Consider the following 20,000-nt stretch of genomic DNA (forward strand, 5'->3'; position numbering starts at 1 on the left):
CACCCACACACACCAAACTAATGCCAAGGCTTTAGGTTAGCTATAGTTATAGCGCATATCTCCCACCCTGGAGCCCCGGGTCCGAGCCCTGGGTGGGCCACACACCTGCGATGGGGATCTTGGAGGCCTTGGTCCAGTCTCTGGCGTCCTCCGGCCGGACCTCCACCACGTAGCCAGAGGGCTCGTCCCCCAGCTCCGGGGGTCTCCAGCTCAGAGAGATGGAGGAGTTGGAGGAGTCTGACACCGCCAATTTTCTCACCAGACCAGGGGCACCTAGAGGGGGAAGAGGGGGAGAGGGGGAGGGGATAATGGGGGGAGGAGGGGAGGGTAGGTAAGGAAATATCATAGGAGAAAGGGTGGAACGAAATGAGTGTTCAACTCTACAACACTCTTACTGTGTTAATGTGATTTTGGGGCTATATTTAGTTTGAATGAGGCTATATTTAGATTGAATGGGCCTATATTTTGTTTCAGTGGGCTATATTTAGTTTGAGTGGGGCTGTGGTATGTTTAGATTGAATGGGCCTTTCTTTTGTTTGAGTGGGGCTATATTTGGTTTTAATTGGGCTATATTTTGTGTCTAATTACAATACTACCACAATAACAACATATCTCTGGTGCATTAACCTACTTTCTGCCACTAATGAACACCTTCTTGGTTTAGATAATGACTCGTTGAGAACAGCAGCACCCTCCATAAGATGAAGTTAGGTCAGACTGATTTGTAAAAAAAAGAAAAAGAAAACACAAGCACAAACACAAACACACTCCCCACTGTCTGGAAACACGTTGCAGTTTCTGAAAATCATTGAATTAAATCGAATTAAATAAATTTGTTTACCCCCAATGACATCTGGCTAATCTGGGACATTGAGTAACGTGGGACACCTAAGCTCCAGAGTGTTTATTTCCTGTTCTCGCAAAAATCTACTTAAACATTTCAGTCACATGACATCCATGCTAACCTACAGTAAAAGTCCTGTTGACTACATTTATGCTAGAACAGGAAATAAACACATTGCACATTGCAAGTTCAAGGTGTCCTACATTACCCAATGTCCCAGATTATCTGAATTCACCCTAGGTACTGTAGGTACTGTAGGTACTGTAGGGCAGTTGTGCACATTCTCTTTTTCACCACACAATGTAGACAGTTGCCGTTTTCACATACTGTAGACTCTGTATGGGGCTGGAGACAACGAGTATGAGGTTTGAAAAGTGTCCCTTTTAAGTTAGGTCAAGAGTACAGATGTGCTGTGGAGGCCTGGGGGGATAGTTCCAATGATCTAGATGTTTCCTGCCGTAGATTCAAGTCCCATCTCTTCAGGCTGCATCTTAACGGAGACTCTCTAACGAAACCGTTGAACAATGGGCGACCCCCCCCATCCCCCAATCCTCATCTTGACGATGACCTGAATGGTGGTGACTATTTCCAAGTCAAGGACATGAACTCTCTATTTGGACACAGCAGTAAGGGCCTGCATATTGTTCACCTTAATGTGAACAGTCTTGTGCCTAAACTGGACCAAATCAGAGAAATGTTCCATGACAGCAAGGTTCACATTTTGAGCTTCTCTGAGACCAAGTTTGATGAATCAATCAAAGACCCAGAGATTGAAATAGTTAACTACACAGTCATCAGAAACGACAGGAACAGGTATGGGGGTGGTGTCTGCATGTACATTCACAACGATATTATCTTTAACACCCGGTATGACCTGAATCGTGACAAATTAGAATCTGTTTGGGTTGAAATTATCTTTAACAAAGCAAAACCGGTGCTGGTTGGTACTATCTACAGACCTCCCGATCAGAATGATTTCTATGATATTCTTGAGGGGTGCTTGGATGACGTTGACTGTGTGGAAAAGATTCTTATTGGGGATTTGAACACGGACATGCTCAGAAATGAAGCATCCGTTTTCAAATCCTTCACTAGGTTTTCTGAATTACACGGTCTCCGTCAACAAATTACCAAACCCACTAGGGTGTGTATTTCTACTCAAACCACCATAGATCTCATTCTAACATCGGATGAGTCCAAAATCTCCAAGAGTGGGGTTATTGTATGTGGGCTAAGTGATCATTACATGATCTTTTGCACTCGTAAAAAACATAAACCCAAGGCTGGCGGTCATAAAACTGTAACCACTAGATCCCTTAAATCCTATTCTAGTGAGGCCTTAAACCATAAACTGGAGAATCAAGACTGGTTAGATGAACTAAAATGCACACAGGTTGAAGAGGCATGGCTAGGTTTCAAAACCAAATTCCTAAATATTATTGACAGTATAGCCCCCATGAGAACCACCAGGGTTAAAGCCCGATCGGAACCATGGATGAATTCGGACATTCTAAATGCTATGAAAGTCAGAGACCTAAAATGCTCTGAAGTTCAAAAATGCAAATCAAAATTTGTGAAACACTTAAACGAAGATCACAAAACCCACTTTGAGAAAATTAAAAAACAATGCAACAAACTATGCAATCAGGTAATTACCATGACCAAATCTGCTAAGAAAGAATACCTCGATAACAAAATCGAAGAAAACTTAAACAAACCACGTGACCTTTGGAAGCTACTTAATAGCCAACTAGGTTGCAGTCAAAAACTCAAAACCAGGTCTACAAACATCAGCATAAAATCTGGAGATTCTCTCCTTACAGACAAGCTGGATGTGGCTAAGTGCTTAAACACTTTCTTTACAACCATAGCCACTAAATTAGTTAACAATCTACCACCCCACTCAGGGCGTTATGGTGTAGAGCACATCCGTGCGTTCTACAATAAACTGGGTGTACGCAAAGATGATTTTAAACTCTCCATGGTGTCAAACGATGAGGCGTATTTATTTTTCTAATAAAAAGCTGGGCGCTCTACACTCAGAAAAGGCCACGGGCCATGACAATATTCCAGCCAGATTTCTAAAAGACTCAGCTGCCTCCATTACCCCAATCATCACCCACATAATAAACCTCTCCATCAAACAGGGACACGTCCCCCTTGACTTTAAAATAGCAAGGGTAACCCCACTGTATAAAAAAGGAAGCAAATTAGACCCAGGCAACTACCGACCTGTTTCTATTCTTAATTCCATCTCGAAACTTATGGAAAAAATAGTTTATGAACAGGTTGATAGGTACCTTACCGAAAAAAATCTGATGTATGAATTTCAATCAGGATTCAGAACATCCCATTCCACTGACACATGCCTTCTCTATTTGAACGACCACATCAACCATGAGGTGGACTCGGGCAAGTACTGCGGCATGGTCATGCTGGACCTCCAGAAGGCCTTCGACACAGTAGATCACCACATATTGTTAGATAAACTGAAAGCAATTGGGTTCGATAGAACATCGGTGAGCTGGATGCAATCCTACTTAGAGGGGAGGGAACAGGTGGTTAGTGTGAACGGAACACTGTCCCCCCCCCTCCCAGTGACCTGCGGCGTTCCACAAGGAAGCATATTGGGACCTTTACTGTTCCTAATATATGTGAATGACATGTCATCAGCATGTGATTGCAATTTGTTCCTGTTCGCGGATGACTCGGCTCTGCTGGTCTCTGACAGGGACATATTGCAGGTGGAAAAAGCGCTAAGCACCGAACTGAGTAGAATCTGCATCTGGCTAGCTGACAATAAACTATCAATACACCTAGGTAAAACTGAAACCATCCTATACGGATCCCCATCTAAACTCAGAAAGGCTGAACATTTTAAAATAAAAGTGGGTAACATTAATATCACAAGAAAAGAGGATATTACATACCTGGGCTCCATCTTAGAGGCAAATCTTTCCGGAGATAAAATGGCAGCAAAAGTAATCAAAAAAGTGAACCATAGAACTAGATTCTTGTACAGGATATCCTCACTTGTCAGTAAAAACACACTGAGGACCCTATCAGGAGCTCTCATTCAATGTCACTTCGACTATGCCGTAACATCATGGTACTATAGAACCACAAAGGCCCATAAAACAAGACTCCAGACAGCCCAAAATAAACTGGTTAGGCTTCTGCTAGGCCTCAACCCTAGGACACATCTAACCGCTGCTCATTTTTTGAGCCTTGATTGGCTACGAGTAGTTGACAGAGTGCAGCAGCTTGCACTGGGCCTGGTCTTCAAGATACGCTACACCACAAAGACACCCAAGTACCTGTCAACATACTTCCAAAAAGTGAACAACGTCCACACATACAACACCAGAGGAAGCTCCACGAACCACGTTCAACCGCGTTGCACCACAAACAAGGGGTTAAACTCGTTTGCAAACTATGCAGTAAAAATGTGGAACGCCCTTCCTATAATCTTAAAGGAGTGAAAAACACTGCCCACCTTCAAAACCACTCTCAAAAAACATTTACAGGAGGCTGCAATCCGTAACTGGACCCTCTAAATCAAAAATCAGATTAAAAGACCCGAACTACCCACTGTACATACTTTGTGTTTTGTCCCCCGCCCCCACCTGTGGTGTATGTCCCCACCTGTCCTACCCGCTGTACATACCTGATGTTTTGTTGTATTGTTCTTCCCATGATGGATGTATTTTTATCTTGTAGATAGTAATAGTTATTTGTCTGTATTATCTTGTAGATAGTACTAGTTTTTTTGTCTGTCTTACATGTAACGATGAATTGAGAATCAAGGACCCCAATTGAAATAAGCCAGTGGCTTTCTTGGGTTTTTATCCTTTTAGTTGACCTTGTATGTAATATGTACTTTCATGTACCTACTTCTGCAAATCTTCTAATAAAGTTTTCAATCAATCAAAAAAAACTGTCCCTCCTAAAGGCCTCCTCCTCCCCTGTACAGTTTAACTGTCCCTCCTAAAGGCCTCCTCCTCCCCTGTACACTTTCTCTACTAGAAAAGAAAGAAAGAAGTAATCCTTTGTTGTTGTAGCGTGGTAACTGCCATTGGCCTCTGGTCCTAGCATAGATTACTTTTTCTTACGATGACTGACAGATAAATGATTCACTTACTTAGACAAATGTATTTGTTGTAACTCCCTTTGGAAGAAGGCGTCTGCTAAATGTCAAAAATGGGAATGTAAATGTATCTACATACCTGTTTATCTGTGTATAGATCACTGTATACCTGTTTAACTGTGTATAGATGAGTCAGTGTATACCTGTTTCTCTGTGTATAGATGAGTCAGTGTATACCTGTTTCTCTGTGTATAGATCAGTGTATACCTGTTCCTCTGTGTATAGATCAGTGTATACCTGTTTCTCTGTGTATAGATGAGTGTATACCTGTTCCTCTGTGTATAGATCAGTGTATAACTGTTTATCTGTGTATAGATGAGTCAGTGTATACCTGTTTCTCTGTGTATAGATGAGTGTATACCTGTTCCTCTGTGTATAGATCAGTGTATACCTGTTTATCTGTGTATGCTGTGTGTGCTGTGTGTGCTGTGTGTGCTGTGTGTGCTGTGTGTGCTGTGTATGCAGCGGTGGGGACTCACGGATGGGGTCTTTGGCTAGGACAGTGTTGGAGGCCGTGCTGGGGGTCCCGAGTCCAGCTCTGTTCACACCAGTCACCCTGAACTCATACTCCACATCCTCCACCAGCCCGTCCACCACACACTTACTATCTGTAGGAGGAGGAGGAGAGAGAAAGAGAGAGAGAGAGACAGAGAGAGACCAACACACTTAGGCCCGATCCCGATCCCGATTTCCTTTCCTACCCTCTGCGTTTGTTGTAGAGGAACAGGGTGACAGGACATACGTGCAGATATGAGTGCTCCGGTGGCTTTGGGTAGTCTAATGGGAGTGCCCAGGTAATAGTTTTGCTATTATCGTCCTCTACTGCTGAGCACCAAAACCCTCGGATCTTAAACTTGGCTGAAGCGCGCTGGACTTTGGAACGGTGGAACGGTGTATTTTTATGGCACAGCACAACGGCATAATAGCGATTTTTTAGTCATGCTTGTTATGAAGAAAATGTATATAATGCATTTGTGAGTGTCTTCCACATTGCCTAGAGCGAAATCCGATTTCTGCAGATGATTCGCAATACATTGTGGGAGGTATGTAATGGCTCAGAATCGAACGTGGTCCCTGAAAATCTCCAAATGGAGCCGCGGATAGCCCTCCCCCTTCCCCCTAGCCCTCGATGTTGGGACAGCCCTACCCTAAATGTGAATGCGCAAACAGAGCCATAGGGGTGAATTGGGATCGGCTCCAACACACTTATTATCTGGAGGAGAGAGAGACCAACACACTTATTATCTGGAGGAGAGAGAGAGACCAACATACTTATTATCTGGAGGAGAGAGAGAGACCAACATACTTATTATCTGGAGGAGAGAGAGAGACCAACACACTTAGTATCTTTAGGAGAGAGAGAGAGACCAACACACTTATTATCTTTAGGAGAGAGAGAGACCAACACTGGAGGAGATAGAGAAGCCAACACACGTAGTATCTGGAGGAGAGAGAGAGACCAACACACTTATTATCTGGAGGAGGAAAGAGAGAAGGAGAGAGAGAGAGAGAGATAGGGGGTATCAACACACACTTAATATCTGTAGGAGAAAGAGGCCAACACACTTAATATCTGGATGACATTAGTCATGTTGACGTGTTTTAGCTGATATCACATCTTGGAGCTGCACCATGTTATTGCACCATGATATTGCACAATGAATCAAGCCTGAAAGTTGCCAGTTAGGTCAAAGTATGTGTATTAAGGGTAATACATTCTATTTTGTTTACTGTCGCTTCTTCTGAAACAATTTCCCATGGGCCGTGGCATATGACATTTCATACAGCTATACCGCTCCAGAGTGTGACTTGGCAAGCCTTTTTGGCTATCGAATATAAAACCGCTTCACTGCTTTCTTGCGGCTGAATAACCTTTCGACACATTTGTACTTAGAATTGCTTTTAGCTATATCTGGGGTTAACTTCCCAGATAACTTAGAGAATAATGACTAGCGTCAGCACTTCACTTGGTGCTTCTGTTCTTTGAGGATCTGGAGGAGGAGGAGGAGGAGGAGGAGAGAGAGAGAGAGAGAGAGAGAGAGAGAGAGAGAGAGAGAGAGAGAGAGAGAGAGAGAGAGAGTGTGAGAGAGAGAGAGAGGTACCAACACACTCTTAGTATTTGTAGGAGGAGAGAGAGAGAGAAAGAAAGAGAGAAAGAGAGAGGGAGCGACAGAGAGAAGGAGGGAGGGAGAGAGAGAGAATCTGTTTGTATGTTTTCAAGAAAAACCAGGAAGGAACAGTCTGGCATGGGCATGTAATGTCTATCCTCAACACCATGGTCTAAACATCCTCAACACCATGATGGTCTAAACATGCTGTCTCACCATGTCTCCTTCCTGGACTCCCTTGATGCTGATCAAGTCTGTGTAAAAGGCTGTGTTCCAACATGTTTCCTTGTGTTCCAACATGTTTCCTTGTGTAAAAGGCTGTGTTCCAACATGTTTCCTTGTGTTCCAACATGTTTCCTTGTGTAAAAGGCTGTGTTCCAACATGTTTCCTTGTGTTCCAACATGTTTCCTTGTGTAAAAGGCTGTGTTCCAACATGTTTCTGTGTAAAAGGCTGTGTTCCAACATGTTTCCTTGTGTAAAAGGCTGTGTTCCAACATGTTTCCTTGTGTAAAAGGCTGTGTTCCAACATGTTTTTCCTTGTGTAAAAGGCTGTGTTCCAATGTTTCCTTGCGCCCTATCTAGAGTGTATACTGTACTTGGTAAGCGCTATAGAAAGAGTGCAGGAACGCATTTTGGAACTCAGCCAAAGTTAATTTTCTGACCTGTGACGACATCGACAATGACAGCCAGAGGTCACACTGACCTCTGACCTCTAACCAGTGACCAGGTCGATGTTGACAGTGAATGTGAGAGGACTGACCTGTCGGGTTGACAACTTTCTCACTACCAAATACAGGACAAAAGATGGCGTACCATTGATCAGATCCTTGTTGACTGTGTACATGAGAGCATACTGACCTCTAACCTCTGTCTTGTGACCTCTGACCTGTGATCATCTCCTTGTTGACAGTGTGTGTGAGAGCGTACTGACCTGTGATCAGATCCTTGTTGACAGTGTGTGTGAGAGCATACTGACCTGTGATCAGGTCCTTGTTGACAGTGTGTGTGAGAGCATACTGACCTGTGATCAGATCCTTGTTGACAGTGTGTGTGAGAGCGTACTGACCTGTGATCAGGTCCTTGTTGACAGTGTGTGTGAGAGCATACTGACCTGTGATCAGATCCTTGTTGACAGTGTGTGTGAGAGCGTACTGACCTGTGATCAGGTCCTTGTTGACAGTGTGTGTGAGAGCATACTGACCTGTGATCAGATCCTTGTTGACAGTGTGTGAGAGAGCATACTGACCTGTGATCAGGTCCTTGTTGACAGTGTGTGTGAGAGCGTACTGACCTGGGACCAGGTCCTTGTTGACAGTGTGTGTGAGAGCGTACTGACCTGTGATCAGATCCTTGTTGACAGTGTGTGTGAGAGCATACTGACCTATGATCAGGTCCTTGTTGACAGTGTGTGTGAGAGCGTACTGACCTGTGATCAGATCCTTGTTGACAGTGTGTGTGAGAGCGTACTGACCTGTGATCAGGTCCTTGTTGACAGTGTGTGTGAGAGCATACTGACCTGTGATCAGGTCCTTGTTGACAGTGTGTGTGAGAGCGTACTGACCTGTGATCAGATCCTTGTTGACAGTGTGTGTGAGAGCGTACTGACCTGTGATCAGGTCCTTGTTGACAGTGTGTGTGAGAGCGTACTGACCTGTGATCAGGTCCTTGTTGACAGTGTGTGTGAGAGCGTACTGACCTGTGATCAGGTCCTTGTTGACAGTGTGTGTGAGAGCGTACTGACCTGTGATCAGATCCTTGTTGACAGTGTGTGTGAGAGCGTACTGACCTGTGATCAGGTCCTTGTTGACAGTGTGTGTGAGAGCGTACTGACCTGTGATCAGGTCCTTGTTGACAGTGTGTGTGAGAGCATACTGACCTGTGATCAGATCCTTGTTGACAGTGTGTGTGAGAGCGTACTGACCTGTGATCAGATCCTTGTTGACAGGGACCCACATGCTGGCCCCCTTCTTCCTCCTCTCCAGCAGGTACCCCAGCAGGGGGGCTCCCCCATCCTGGGCCGGGGGGGTCCAGCTCACCGTCACTGCCTCCTTACTGACGTCAGAGACCTGGGGCTGGGAGGCCACGCCTGGGGGCTCTGAGGGGGGGGGGGCTTATTATCATAGTCACCATGGTGATGATGACAATAATGTTATGATGAAGGTGGTGATGATGATTATACTTATACTTAATTATAGTCACCATGGTGTCATGGTGATGAATATAATTATTATAATAGTCACCATGGTGATGATTATGCTTATTATACTAGTCACCATGGTGATGATTATACTTATTATACTAGTCACCATGGTGATGACAGTAATCTTATTATAATAATAACAATAATAACCTTTATTTGTATAGCACTTTTCTTGCAAACGTTGCAGCTCAAAGTGTTTGAGTCATTATATAATCATCATTTAAGCAGTCACTTAATAAAACGTTTTTAAAAATAAATAAATATGAGTTTTTAGTCTTGACTTGAACAGTTTTGCTGAGGTTGCATCTCTAATGTAAACTGGCAGTGCATTTCACAATTTGGGTGCATAAAATGAAAATGCAGCCTCACCAAATCTCTTCTTAGAGAGCTCTATTGGGCTGATATACTAGCAAAAGGTCTTTCAGATATGCTGGTGCTGTGCCATTGAGAGCTTTATAAACAAGCAGAAGGATCTTGAGATAATGAGGATAATGATGATGATGATGATGATGGTGATGATGATGATGATGATGATGATATTGATGTAGGTGACAATGATGATCTTGTAGACAATGAATGAATGATTGAATGAATGAATGAATCGTTTAATGACCACACAACCTAGGTCGGTGGAATTTGTTGTCGGTACAGGTGGAAAAGCTCAATACAGCAGTGTCAATTACATCAAACATACACACATTGCACATGACTATCACAATGGACATGTACACACATGAACACAAGACAAAAACATAGTAAATATTTACAACTTATAAAGTGCAGTACATCTGGCAGGGTTAGTGCAGTGAGTCAGGTGTTGAGAGTCTTTATAGCAGAGGGGAAAAAACAGTTTTTGAAACGGGATGTTTTGGTGGCCAGGGATCGGTAGCGCCGTCCAGAGGGCAACAGTTGAAACAGGTGGTGAGCAGGGTAGTTGTTTCCGTGATTTACTGTCCGAGCTGCCGTACCAAACTGTGATGGACCTCACAGAGTGAGTATGCTCTCAATGATGGCGGTGTAGAACTGAAGGAGGTTTTGTTTCACTTGAAGATAATAATTATGGTAATGATGATGATCTTGTAGATGATGATGAGGATGATGATGATGATGATGTTTTGGATAATGATGACGAAGATGAAGATAATAATGATGGTGACGATGACCATTCAGACGATCAAGGCTCCCTCACCTATGGGTTCCCCAGCGTACACCTCCTCCGTCTCCAGAGGGTCCCCTACGCCCACGGCGTTAACGGCTCTGATGCGGTAGTGGTAGGGCTTGCCCTCCTCCACCTGGGCGTCTCTGAAGGTGGTGGTGTCGCTCCCCACCTCACCCACCTTCATCCAGGACTTCTTCCTGGCCGAGCAGCGCTCGATCACGAAGCCGCTCATCTGCTTGCCTCCGTTGTCGCGCGGAGCCTTCCACTTCATGGTGATACACTTCCCTGTCCGCTCCAGGAACTCTGCCTTCCCCTGGGGGGCCTTGGGCCGGTCTGAGGGAGAGAGGCGTACTAGTCCATGGGTCTGAGGGAGAGAGGCGTACTAGTCCCTGGGCCAGACCAACATTTGCTACCACTCAGGGTAGAAGGTACATGTAGATGATTGGGGGGTAGTGGTGGTCTAGTGGATAGTGAGTTGGACTTGGGATCGGAAGGTTGTGAGTTCAAATCCCGCCTGAAGCCACACCACTACTAGTGTGCCCTTGGGTAAGGCACTTAGCCCTCAGTTACTCCAGGGGGAATGTCCCTGTAATTCGTAATTGTAAGTCGCTTTGGATAAAAGCGTCTGCTAAATGGCAAAATTAAAATTAAAATTAGATGATAGTTTGGTATGATAACTGTGATAAAGCTACCACTTAGGAATGGTTATCAGCTCATGAAGTGGATCACCCCTTAAAGAAAATGGTATTTTAGATGCTGGTGTATAGCTGCTTTAGGCTCATGGTCAGAACATTTTTCAATGTTTTATAATATAATGGTATCATTAGGGGACCTTCATAGCTTTTACTCAAGCCCCGTTATGAGTCTTTCTAACAAAAATAAGAGGCCACTTGAACTCTTCAAACATCAGGGACACACATTTTTTTTTAAATGTTCGCCTAAGCTATATCCTTTCTTTTAGCCCTGTGGCATCAGGGACACAAAACACAAGTACTGCAATACTCACAGGACTTAAAGAACTCAGGAAATATATATGTATGTATATATGTAAATATTATATATACAGTATATATGTATGTATATACGTACTGTATGTAAATATAATATCGCCACATTATTTCATTGTGAAAGGTGATTGATTATACTAACAGTATGGAACAGCACAGCAGTGAATGAAGCCGGGTTGAGGCTGGTGGAGGTAGAAATCAGAGAACTCCATCACTACCACCATCACCACTACCACCACAACCACCACCACCATCTCCACCACCACCACCACCACCACCACCACCATCTCCACCACCACCATCTCCACCACCACCACCACAACCACCACCACCATCTCCACCACCACCATCTCCACCACCACCACCACAACCACCACCACCATCTCCACCACCACCATCACCACTACCACCACAACCACCACCACCATCTCCACCACCACCACCACAACCACCACCACCATCTCCACCACCACCACCACAACCATCTCCACCACCACCACCACCACCACCACCATCTCCACCACCACCACCACCACCACCACCTCCACCACCACCACCACAACCATCTCCACCACCACCACCACCACCACCACCATCTCCACCACCACCACCATCTCCACCACCACCACCACCACCATCTCCACCACCACCACCACCACCTCCACCACCACCACCACCATCACCACCACCACCACCACCTCCACCACCACCACCACCACCATCTCCACCACCACCATCTCCACCACAACCACCACCATCTCCACCACCACCTCCACCTCCACCACCACCTCCACCTCCACCTCCACCTCCACCACCACCACCTCCACCACCACCACCATCTCCACCACCACCACCACCATCTCCACCACCACCACCATCTCCACCACCACCACCATCTCCACCACCACCACCACCACCATCTCCACCACCACCACCACCACCATCTCCACCACCACCACCACCACCACAACCTCCACCACCACCACCACCTCCACCACCATCTCCACCACCACCACCACCACCTCCACCACCACCACCACCACCACCACCACCACCACCATCTCCACCACCACCACCACCACCACCACTACCACCACCACCACCATCACCACCTCCACCACCACCACCAACAACAACACCACCACCACCACCAAAATCACCACCACCATCACCCCTTTAGGGTGCATTATGGGTAGAATACTCACCGACCACGTTGAGGTGGAGGTTGGCGATGGCGGTCCCACAGTCACTCTTCAGACGGAGCATGATGGCGCCGCTGTCCTCTCTCACACACCTGGGTGGACAGAACACGTGTGATTATACTAATAATAACAACAACAACAACAACAATACATATCTATAAAAACTCTCCTTTAAAAGACTCTCACTCTTTCACTCTTTTAAAAGAATGAATAAAAAGTGCTTCTTTATCATGGTCATAACTCATACAAAGCGTGATTATTGTGTTGTTGTTATTATTTGTTTGTTTTAGTGATTTGACAGAGTAAAGGGTTGTGCTTGTTTGTGGAGGGTTGTTTGGCATGAGTGTAAATGTTTTCTTGAAGCCAGAACATTATTGATATATTGACTGCTGCTGCTTTCTTGGCCAGGTCTATCTTGAAAAAGAGATTTAGTTAAATAAAGGTTAAATAAAGGTTACATACTAATTAAATACAAGGGACAAATAAAGGACCTTTTTACAACTCCAACTTAGCTTCAGCCTACCTGGTGAGAACCAGAGTGGTGGAGTCCGCCGTCCGCTCCACCGTGGTCCTCTCATCCTCCATCATCTCCACGCCGTCCTTGTACCATGTGACTCTGGGTGGGGGTCTCCCTGTGAAGGGGATCTTGATGGTGGCGGTCTGACCTGCCTTCACCGTCACAGGCTGGCCCCCCAGGACTTCCAGCACCGTGGGGTCCATCACCGGAGGGTCTGGGGGAGGGGGGAATACACCAGATCAGTCACTACAGGACCAGTTATGCACACCGAGAGAGGCAGTTGGAGGTTGAAATCGGAGGACGCGATCATTGTAATGCATGGAAGGGAATGAGGAACGGTATCAGGAGATGATGACACATTTGGGACAGCAGGAAGACTAGCTAATGGGGATCCTAAAAACATATTTGATGCCATTCTTCATTCTGTTCCATGCATTAATGAACTTGTGAACGATTTCTACCTCCACCAGCCTCCCCTGACGCACACCCACCATGCTTCACTGGTATAATAATAATATTATAATATAATGTATATGAATAATATGTGAGAAGAAAGGACAATAATGATGTGTGTTCAGATGTTTGAAGTTTGAATATAGAAACAACTGTTCAGACAGGCAGGCAGGCAGGCAGACAGACAATCACACACACTCTCAGCACACACACACACACACACACACACACACACACACACACACACACTGACCTGCGATGGTGAGGACAGCCTCGCTCTCGGCCCCCTTGGCTCTGAAGGTGTACTTCCCCTGGTGGGCCTCAGTCACTCTGTCAAACAGCAGCTTGTGGACGGCCCCCTGCTTCACCACCTGCACCCCGCCCACACCTGACACCTGGAGGCACACAGGGGCAGTTACCTTGCAGTTCAATCATTTCAGGAAGCAAATCAACATTTTAATTAAAATTCTGCATTTCCTCAATTCATTTTCAATGAGGAAGATTTTGAATTTTCTGTTAACTTCCTGAATTGAGATGGACTTTACTCCAACCCAGGTAGGCAAACAGTCAGAATGATTGTTCATGATTGGCAGATTCCATGACTCGATTCTTGCATTATCGAAAAGGCAAATCTATCCAAAAAATAAATACAAATAAAATAAAACTCTTCCTTCTTCTAGCATTGTGACTGCCAGTGACTCCTGGTCCTAGCATAGATTTGTTTCCTTTTCTTATGATGACTGATGTATAGATGATCACTTACATTAGACAAATTGTTTATTACATTGTTACATTATTACAGTATTATATTGTATCTATATGCACCAACCACACCAGGTCAATTTCCTGTATGTCCGAATATACTTGGCAATACAAATAATACTGATTCTGATTCTGATTCTGATAAAAGCGCCTGCTAAATGTCTAAAATGTAAATGTGAATGTAATGTCATTGTTTGATGAGGTGAATGTGTGTTCATTCCTGCTGCGTCTGTCTGAGCAGACAGGAAGTACCTTACCTCCACCCCGTCCTTCAGCCACACCCCCTCCACCTTCTCATCGTTCAGGACCACACACAGCTCTGCAGGCACGCCGCTCGGGCTCTGGGTGTCACTCATACCACTCTTTACTGTGGCGAAGCGCTCTGTGGACACACACACAGACACACACACACACACACACACAATCATGTCAATATAATAACATAATAGCAATAATAATAATAATAACAATATTCATATTCATATTAATAATAACACATCATTTTGTATAGCTTTTTCCTCAGTACTCAAAGACACTACATTTCATGGAGAGAACAATAAATACAACAATAGATACATAGATGTACCTAAAAAGTCAAACAAAAACTAATTCAAAAGTCCTATACGGTTATAATGATGCTAACAGAAACAACATTGATGATGACGGCAATGATGAGGATGACGAAGCTTACCCTCCACAGTGAGGTTGGCAGAGCTGACGTACTGGTGCTCGTCGCTGTCCTGCGTGCAGACGATGGAGTACTCCCCCCCGTCCGCCAGCTCGCTGTCGTCCACGATGACCTCCGCCCTCTTGCCCTCGCGCACGAAGACGTAGCGGGCGTCCCCTGTGATGTCGCGGCCGTCCTTCAGCCAGCGCACGTGCGCGTCCCTGCTGCTCGTCTCACACTCCAGCCGGGCCTGGCCCCGCTCCTTCACACGCACGCTCCTCAACTGGGTCACAAACGTGATCGGGATCCCTGGAGAAGGAAAGGGAAGGGTTAGGGAGGAGATGATGACTGCCAATGGCCCCTGGCCTGAGCTAGATTCTACTACTCTTCCTGCTACGACTGGTGAACTGATGATTCACTAACTTAGTCTAATGTATCGATTGTAAGTCGCTTTGGAATAAGGCGTCTGCTAAATGCCCAAAATGTAAATGTAAATGTAAATGTAAAAGGAGGAGAGTGTTGTGCCTCCTAATCTGACACGCCCCCGTGAGCCTCGTTCTGGCGCCCCCTCCCGGCCGGATTGAGTGGGCCGGATCTCTGGCTCTGTTTGCAGCAGGTGTGGGCTATTACCTTTCAGCCCAGCTGTCCCAATCACCACCTGGACAGCCGCCTACTTAACCCTGCTACAGACGGAGATCCAACGCTTGAACATAACTATCTGTATGGCTCGACCCCTGGACCCCCTCTGACTACTCTCTTCTGGATTTCCCTCCCTGGCTCGACCCCTGGACTCCCCTCTGGACTACTCTCTCCTGGATCACTCTCCCTGGCCCGACCCCTGGACATTCCCCTTGACTACCCCCTCTGGATCTCGGACTTTGCTCACTAGGGTAGTATCGCAGCACATAATACAACACCCCTGACCTCATACACGCACACACACATAGTATAATTACACACCCCATAACTATCGCCTGCATCACACCTTATGTTTGTTTTTCCACTAGTTAGTGTAGGGCCTATTTCTTTGTGTATATCATCCTTAATAAATCATTGTATATTCTCCTGGCCTCTGTCTCTGTTTCTCTGGGGTTCCACCACATTTGGCTTTTCCAGTTTTAAGGTGTGCATAACAGAGAGGGGAGAGGAGAATAGAAGAGAGGAGAGAAGAGAGGAGAAGAGAATCATATTAAACTTGATAGGGATCCCTAGAGGGGAAGGGTTAGGGTTGAGATGAGAGAAGAGAAGAGAAGAGAAGAAGAGAGAGGAGAGGAGAGGAGGAGAGGGGAGAGAATCATATACAATTTGATAGGGATCCCTGCAGGGGAAGGGTTAGGGAGGAGATGAGAGAAGAGAAGAGAAGAGAGGAGAGGAGGAGAGGGGAGAAGAGAGGAGAAGAGAAGAGAAGAGAGAAGAAGAGAAGAGAATCATATTCAACTTTATAGGGATGCCTGGTGGGGAAGGGTTGAGAAGAGAAGAGAGGAGAGAAGAGAAGAGAGAAGAGAGGAGAGAAGAGAAGAGAGGAGAGAAGAGAGGAGAGGAGAGAAGAGAGAAGAGAGGAGAGGAGAGAAGAGAGGAAAGATGAGAAGAGGTGAGAAGAGAGAAGAGAGAAGAGAAGAGAGGAGAGAAGAGAAGAGAGGAAAGATGAGAAGAGGTGAGAAGAGAGAAGAGAGAAGAGAAGAGAGGAGAGAAGAGAGGAAAGATGAGAAGAGGTGAGAATTAAAGAGAATCATATTCAACTTAGGGTAGGGATCCTGGAGGGACAGGCAATCGGTTGAGGATCGGAATGAAATTAAATAGAATCCAATATAATGGAATGAAAATGGAATACAAAAAGAATAGAATACAATCATATAAACCAGCCTCCCCCGCATCTGAACTGTAGTCAGTGGAGGACAAATTAAATAAGTGCTAAGCTGTGTACTGGATAGTAGAACAGAGGCCTCTTCATTCACCTCTGCTCCTTGGTGAGCAGATACGTACCTATAAGGGGAGAGGTGACAGCCTGGACTAAACACACACACACACCTTTAACCTTCAGCGTCTTTCCATCCAAATGTACTGACGGTTCTGAAGGCATGCAAATGGTAATGATGTCCTATTCAAACCTACAGGGAAAACAGCACTCCTCTCTCTGAAGTGGCACTTTGAGCTAGTGTGTGTGTGCGTGTGCGCGTGTGTGTGTATGTCTGTGAGTGTGTGCCTGTGTGTGTGTGTCTGCTCCTCTCTCTGAAGTGGCACTTTGAGCTAGTGTGTGCGTGTGTGTCTGTGCGCGTGCGTGTGTGTGTATGTCGGTGTATGTCTGTGTATGTCTGTGTGTGTGTCTGTGCGCGTGCGTGCCTGTGTGTGGCTGTGCGTGCCTGTGTGTATGTGTGTGTGTGATAGAGAGAGCGCCTTAATGATGAATAACTTAATTAACACAACCCCAATTACACTGGCTCTTAGTACCCGGAGGAGAAGCACATGTCCTTGTGAAGATATGTACACGCCGCCGTCGGCACCGCGGGCTAGTCAGCATCTTGTTAAACATCACTGGAATAAACGAGTGTGTTGTGTGGAGGGGATTTGGCTGGATTACACGAATCAACACTGGGAGAGGAGACCTGGTGATACTTCATTAAGCCTCCTCTATGAGTCTTCATCATTATACATGGCAGGGAAAGTGTGCAGTGAAACTTTGAAATGAATTATTTGTCTTCATCTCAGGAGGTGAAATTAGATAAAGGCCGCATATTAGGAGCCTGATGCTGTATCTGTTTGTGTCTGTGTCTCTATGTTATATCTGTGTCTGTGGCTGTGTCTGTATGTTGTGTCTGTGTCTGTGTCTGTATGTTATATCTGTGTCTGTGGCTGTCTATGTATATTTTATCTGTGTCTGTTTCTGTGTCTGTGATTATGTCTGTGTCTGTCTCAGTGTGTCTGTGATTAGGTCTGTGTCTGTCTCAGTGTCTGTGTCTGTGATTATGTCTGCGTCTGTGTCTGTGATTATGTCTGCGTCTGTGTCTGTGATTATGTCTGTGTCTGTCTCAGTGTCTGTGTCTGTGACAGAATGGTAGACATACTATGATAATGGTACATACTAATAACTGATAACTGATAACATTAGATATATTATGACATTCTATAACACTAGACATTCTATGATAATAATACTATATAATACGATATAATATATAATAATACGAGGTGGAGGTGGAGGAGAGACCTACTCTCTATGAACAGAGGTGGAGGTGGAGGAGAGACCTACTCTCTATGAACAGAGGTGGAGGAGAGACCTACTCTCTATGAACAGAGGTGGAGGTGGAGGAGAGACCTACTCTCTATGAACAGAGGTGGAGGTGGAGGTGGAGGAGAGACCTACTCTCTATGAACAAGGGTGGAGGTGGAGGAGAGACCTACTCTCTATGAACAGAGGTGGAGATGGAGGAGAGACCTACTCTCTATGAACAGAGGTGGAGGAGAGACCTACTCTCTATGAACAGAGGTGGAGGTGGAGGAGAGACCTACTCTCTATGAACAGAGGTGGAGGTGGAGGTGGAGGAGAGACCTACTCTCTATGACCAGCGGTGCGGAGGCGGTGAGGTCTCCGATGCTCATGGTGTAGTCTCCGGTGTCGCTGGCCCTCACGTCCTTGACCTTCAGGGTGTAGGTCAGCCCGTCCTCTGACACAGACACCTCAAACTTCTCATCCCTCTTCACCTCCTTCCCCTTCACCTTCACCACACAAACACAAGGTGGAGAAGCCAGTCCATCATCACGGCCAATCATCAATCAATCGATCGAATTATTTTTGATTTCCCAACAAGAGCAATACAAACAATATGTATCAAAAAATACAATACAAAACGAAGTAACAGTAGTAGATTGAGAAGTCTGTGTTAGTACAATCGCACACACACACCTACACACCTACACCCCCCCCCCCCCTCAGGACAGCAGTGTGGACTGACCTTCCAGACCGGCGGGGCGTCAGTCCTCTTGGAGAGGCGGACCTGGAACACGGCTGTCTGCCGCTCCACCACACGCACAGGCTGCAGCTCTGACTGCAGGCTCAGGGGCTCGTCTGGGAGGGGGGGGGAGAGAGGGGGAGAGGGGGGGTGAGAGAGGGGGGGAGAGAGAGGGAGAGGGGGGGTGAGAGAGGGGGATGAGAGAGAGGGAGAGGGGGGGTGAGAGAGAGGGGATGAGAGAGAGGGGGGGATGAGAGAGAGGGGGAGGTGGGAGATGGGAGAGAGGGAGATGCCAGAGAGAGGGGGAGGGGGGGTGAGAGAGAGGGGGAGATGGGGATGAGAGGAGTGTGAGAGAAGGGGAGGGGGATGAGAGAGAGGGGGAGATGAGAGAGAGGGGGGATGAGAGAGAGGGGTAGAGGGGGATGAGAGAGAGGGGGGATGAGAGAGAGTGGTAGAGGGGGATGAGAGAGAGGGGGGTGAGAGAGAGGGGGACAGGGGGAGAGGGAGATGAGAGGAGTGTGAAAGAAGGGGAGGGGGATGAGAGAGAGGGGCATGAGAGAGGGAGAGGGGAGGATGAGAGAGAAGGGGAGGGGGATGAGAGAGAGGGGCATGAGAGAGGGAGAGGGGAGGATGAGAGAGAAGGGGAGGGGGAGATGAGAGAGAGGGAGAGGGGGAGAAGTAGAGAAAGGTGGATGAAAGGTATGGAGCTATTTTAGTGCCAGCAGAAATTGAATTGTATTTGACAGATTGAATTGAATATGAGCACAAATGTAATTGTATTTCACAGATCTGAATTGTATTTCACAGATTGAATTGAATCTGAGCACAAACTGAATTGTATTCGACAGATTGAATTGTATTCAATTCAGTTTTCATTATTTTCATTCAGTTTTCAAATTCAGTTTCTCTAAATACAATTCAGTTTTTCTCAAAATACGAGTTCAGTTTTAGAGGCACTCATCCGGGGACTCTGGGCTAGGTAGAAT

The 20,000-nt window shown here is 46.0% G+C and overlaps 1 protein-coding gene across 1 annotated transcript in view; it reads right to left on the reverse strand.

The window, feature by feature from the left end:
- The window catches only part of LOC308169802 (immunoglobulin superfamily member 22-like), a gene marked incomplete at both ends in the record, with an annotated part of 49,365 nt that overhangs the window by 12,471 nt on the left and 16,894 nt on the right, over positions 1-20,000 (reverse strand). The window contains 11 exons of the mRNA XM_080544548.1: positions 106-273; positions 5,471-5,595; positions 9,018-9,195; positions 10,490-10,792; positions 12,672-12,760; positions 13,192-13,399; positions 13,892-14,033; positions 14,658-14,782; positions 15,092-15,376; positions 18,619-18,781; positions 19,018-19,130. Coding sequence (XP_080400674.1) covers positions 106-273; positions 5,471-5,595; positions 9,018-9,195; positions 10,490-10,792; positions 12,672-12,760; positions 13,192-13,399; positions 13,892-14,033; positions 14,658-14,782; positions 15,092-15,376; positions 18,619-18,781; positions 19,018-19,130 — 1,899 coding nt within the window. The remainder of the gene's footprint in view (positions 1-105; positions 274-5,470; positions 5,596-9,017; positions 9,196-10,489; positions 10,793-12,671; positions 12,761-13,191; positions 13,400-13,891; positions 14,034-14,657; positions 14,783-15,091; positions 15,377-18,618; positions 18,782-19,017; positions 19,131-20,000) is intronic.

Source organism: Nansenia antarctica (assembly GCF_963989245.1).
Source record: "Nansenia antarctica genome assembly, chromosome: 14".
Lineage (NCBI taxonomy): Eukaryota > Metazoa > Chordata > Actinopteri > Argentiniformes > Microstomatidae > Nansenia > Nansenia antarctica.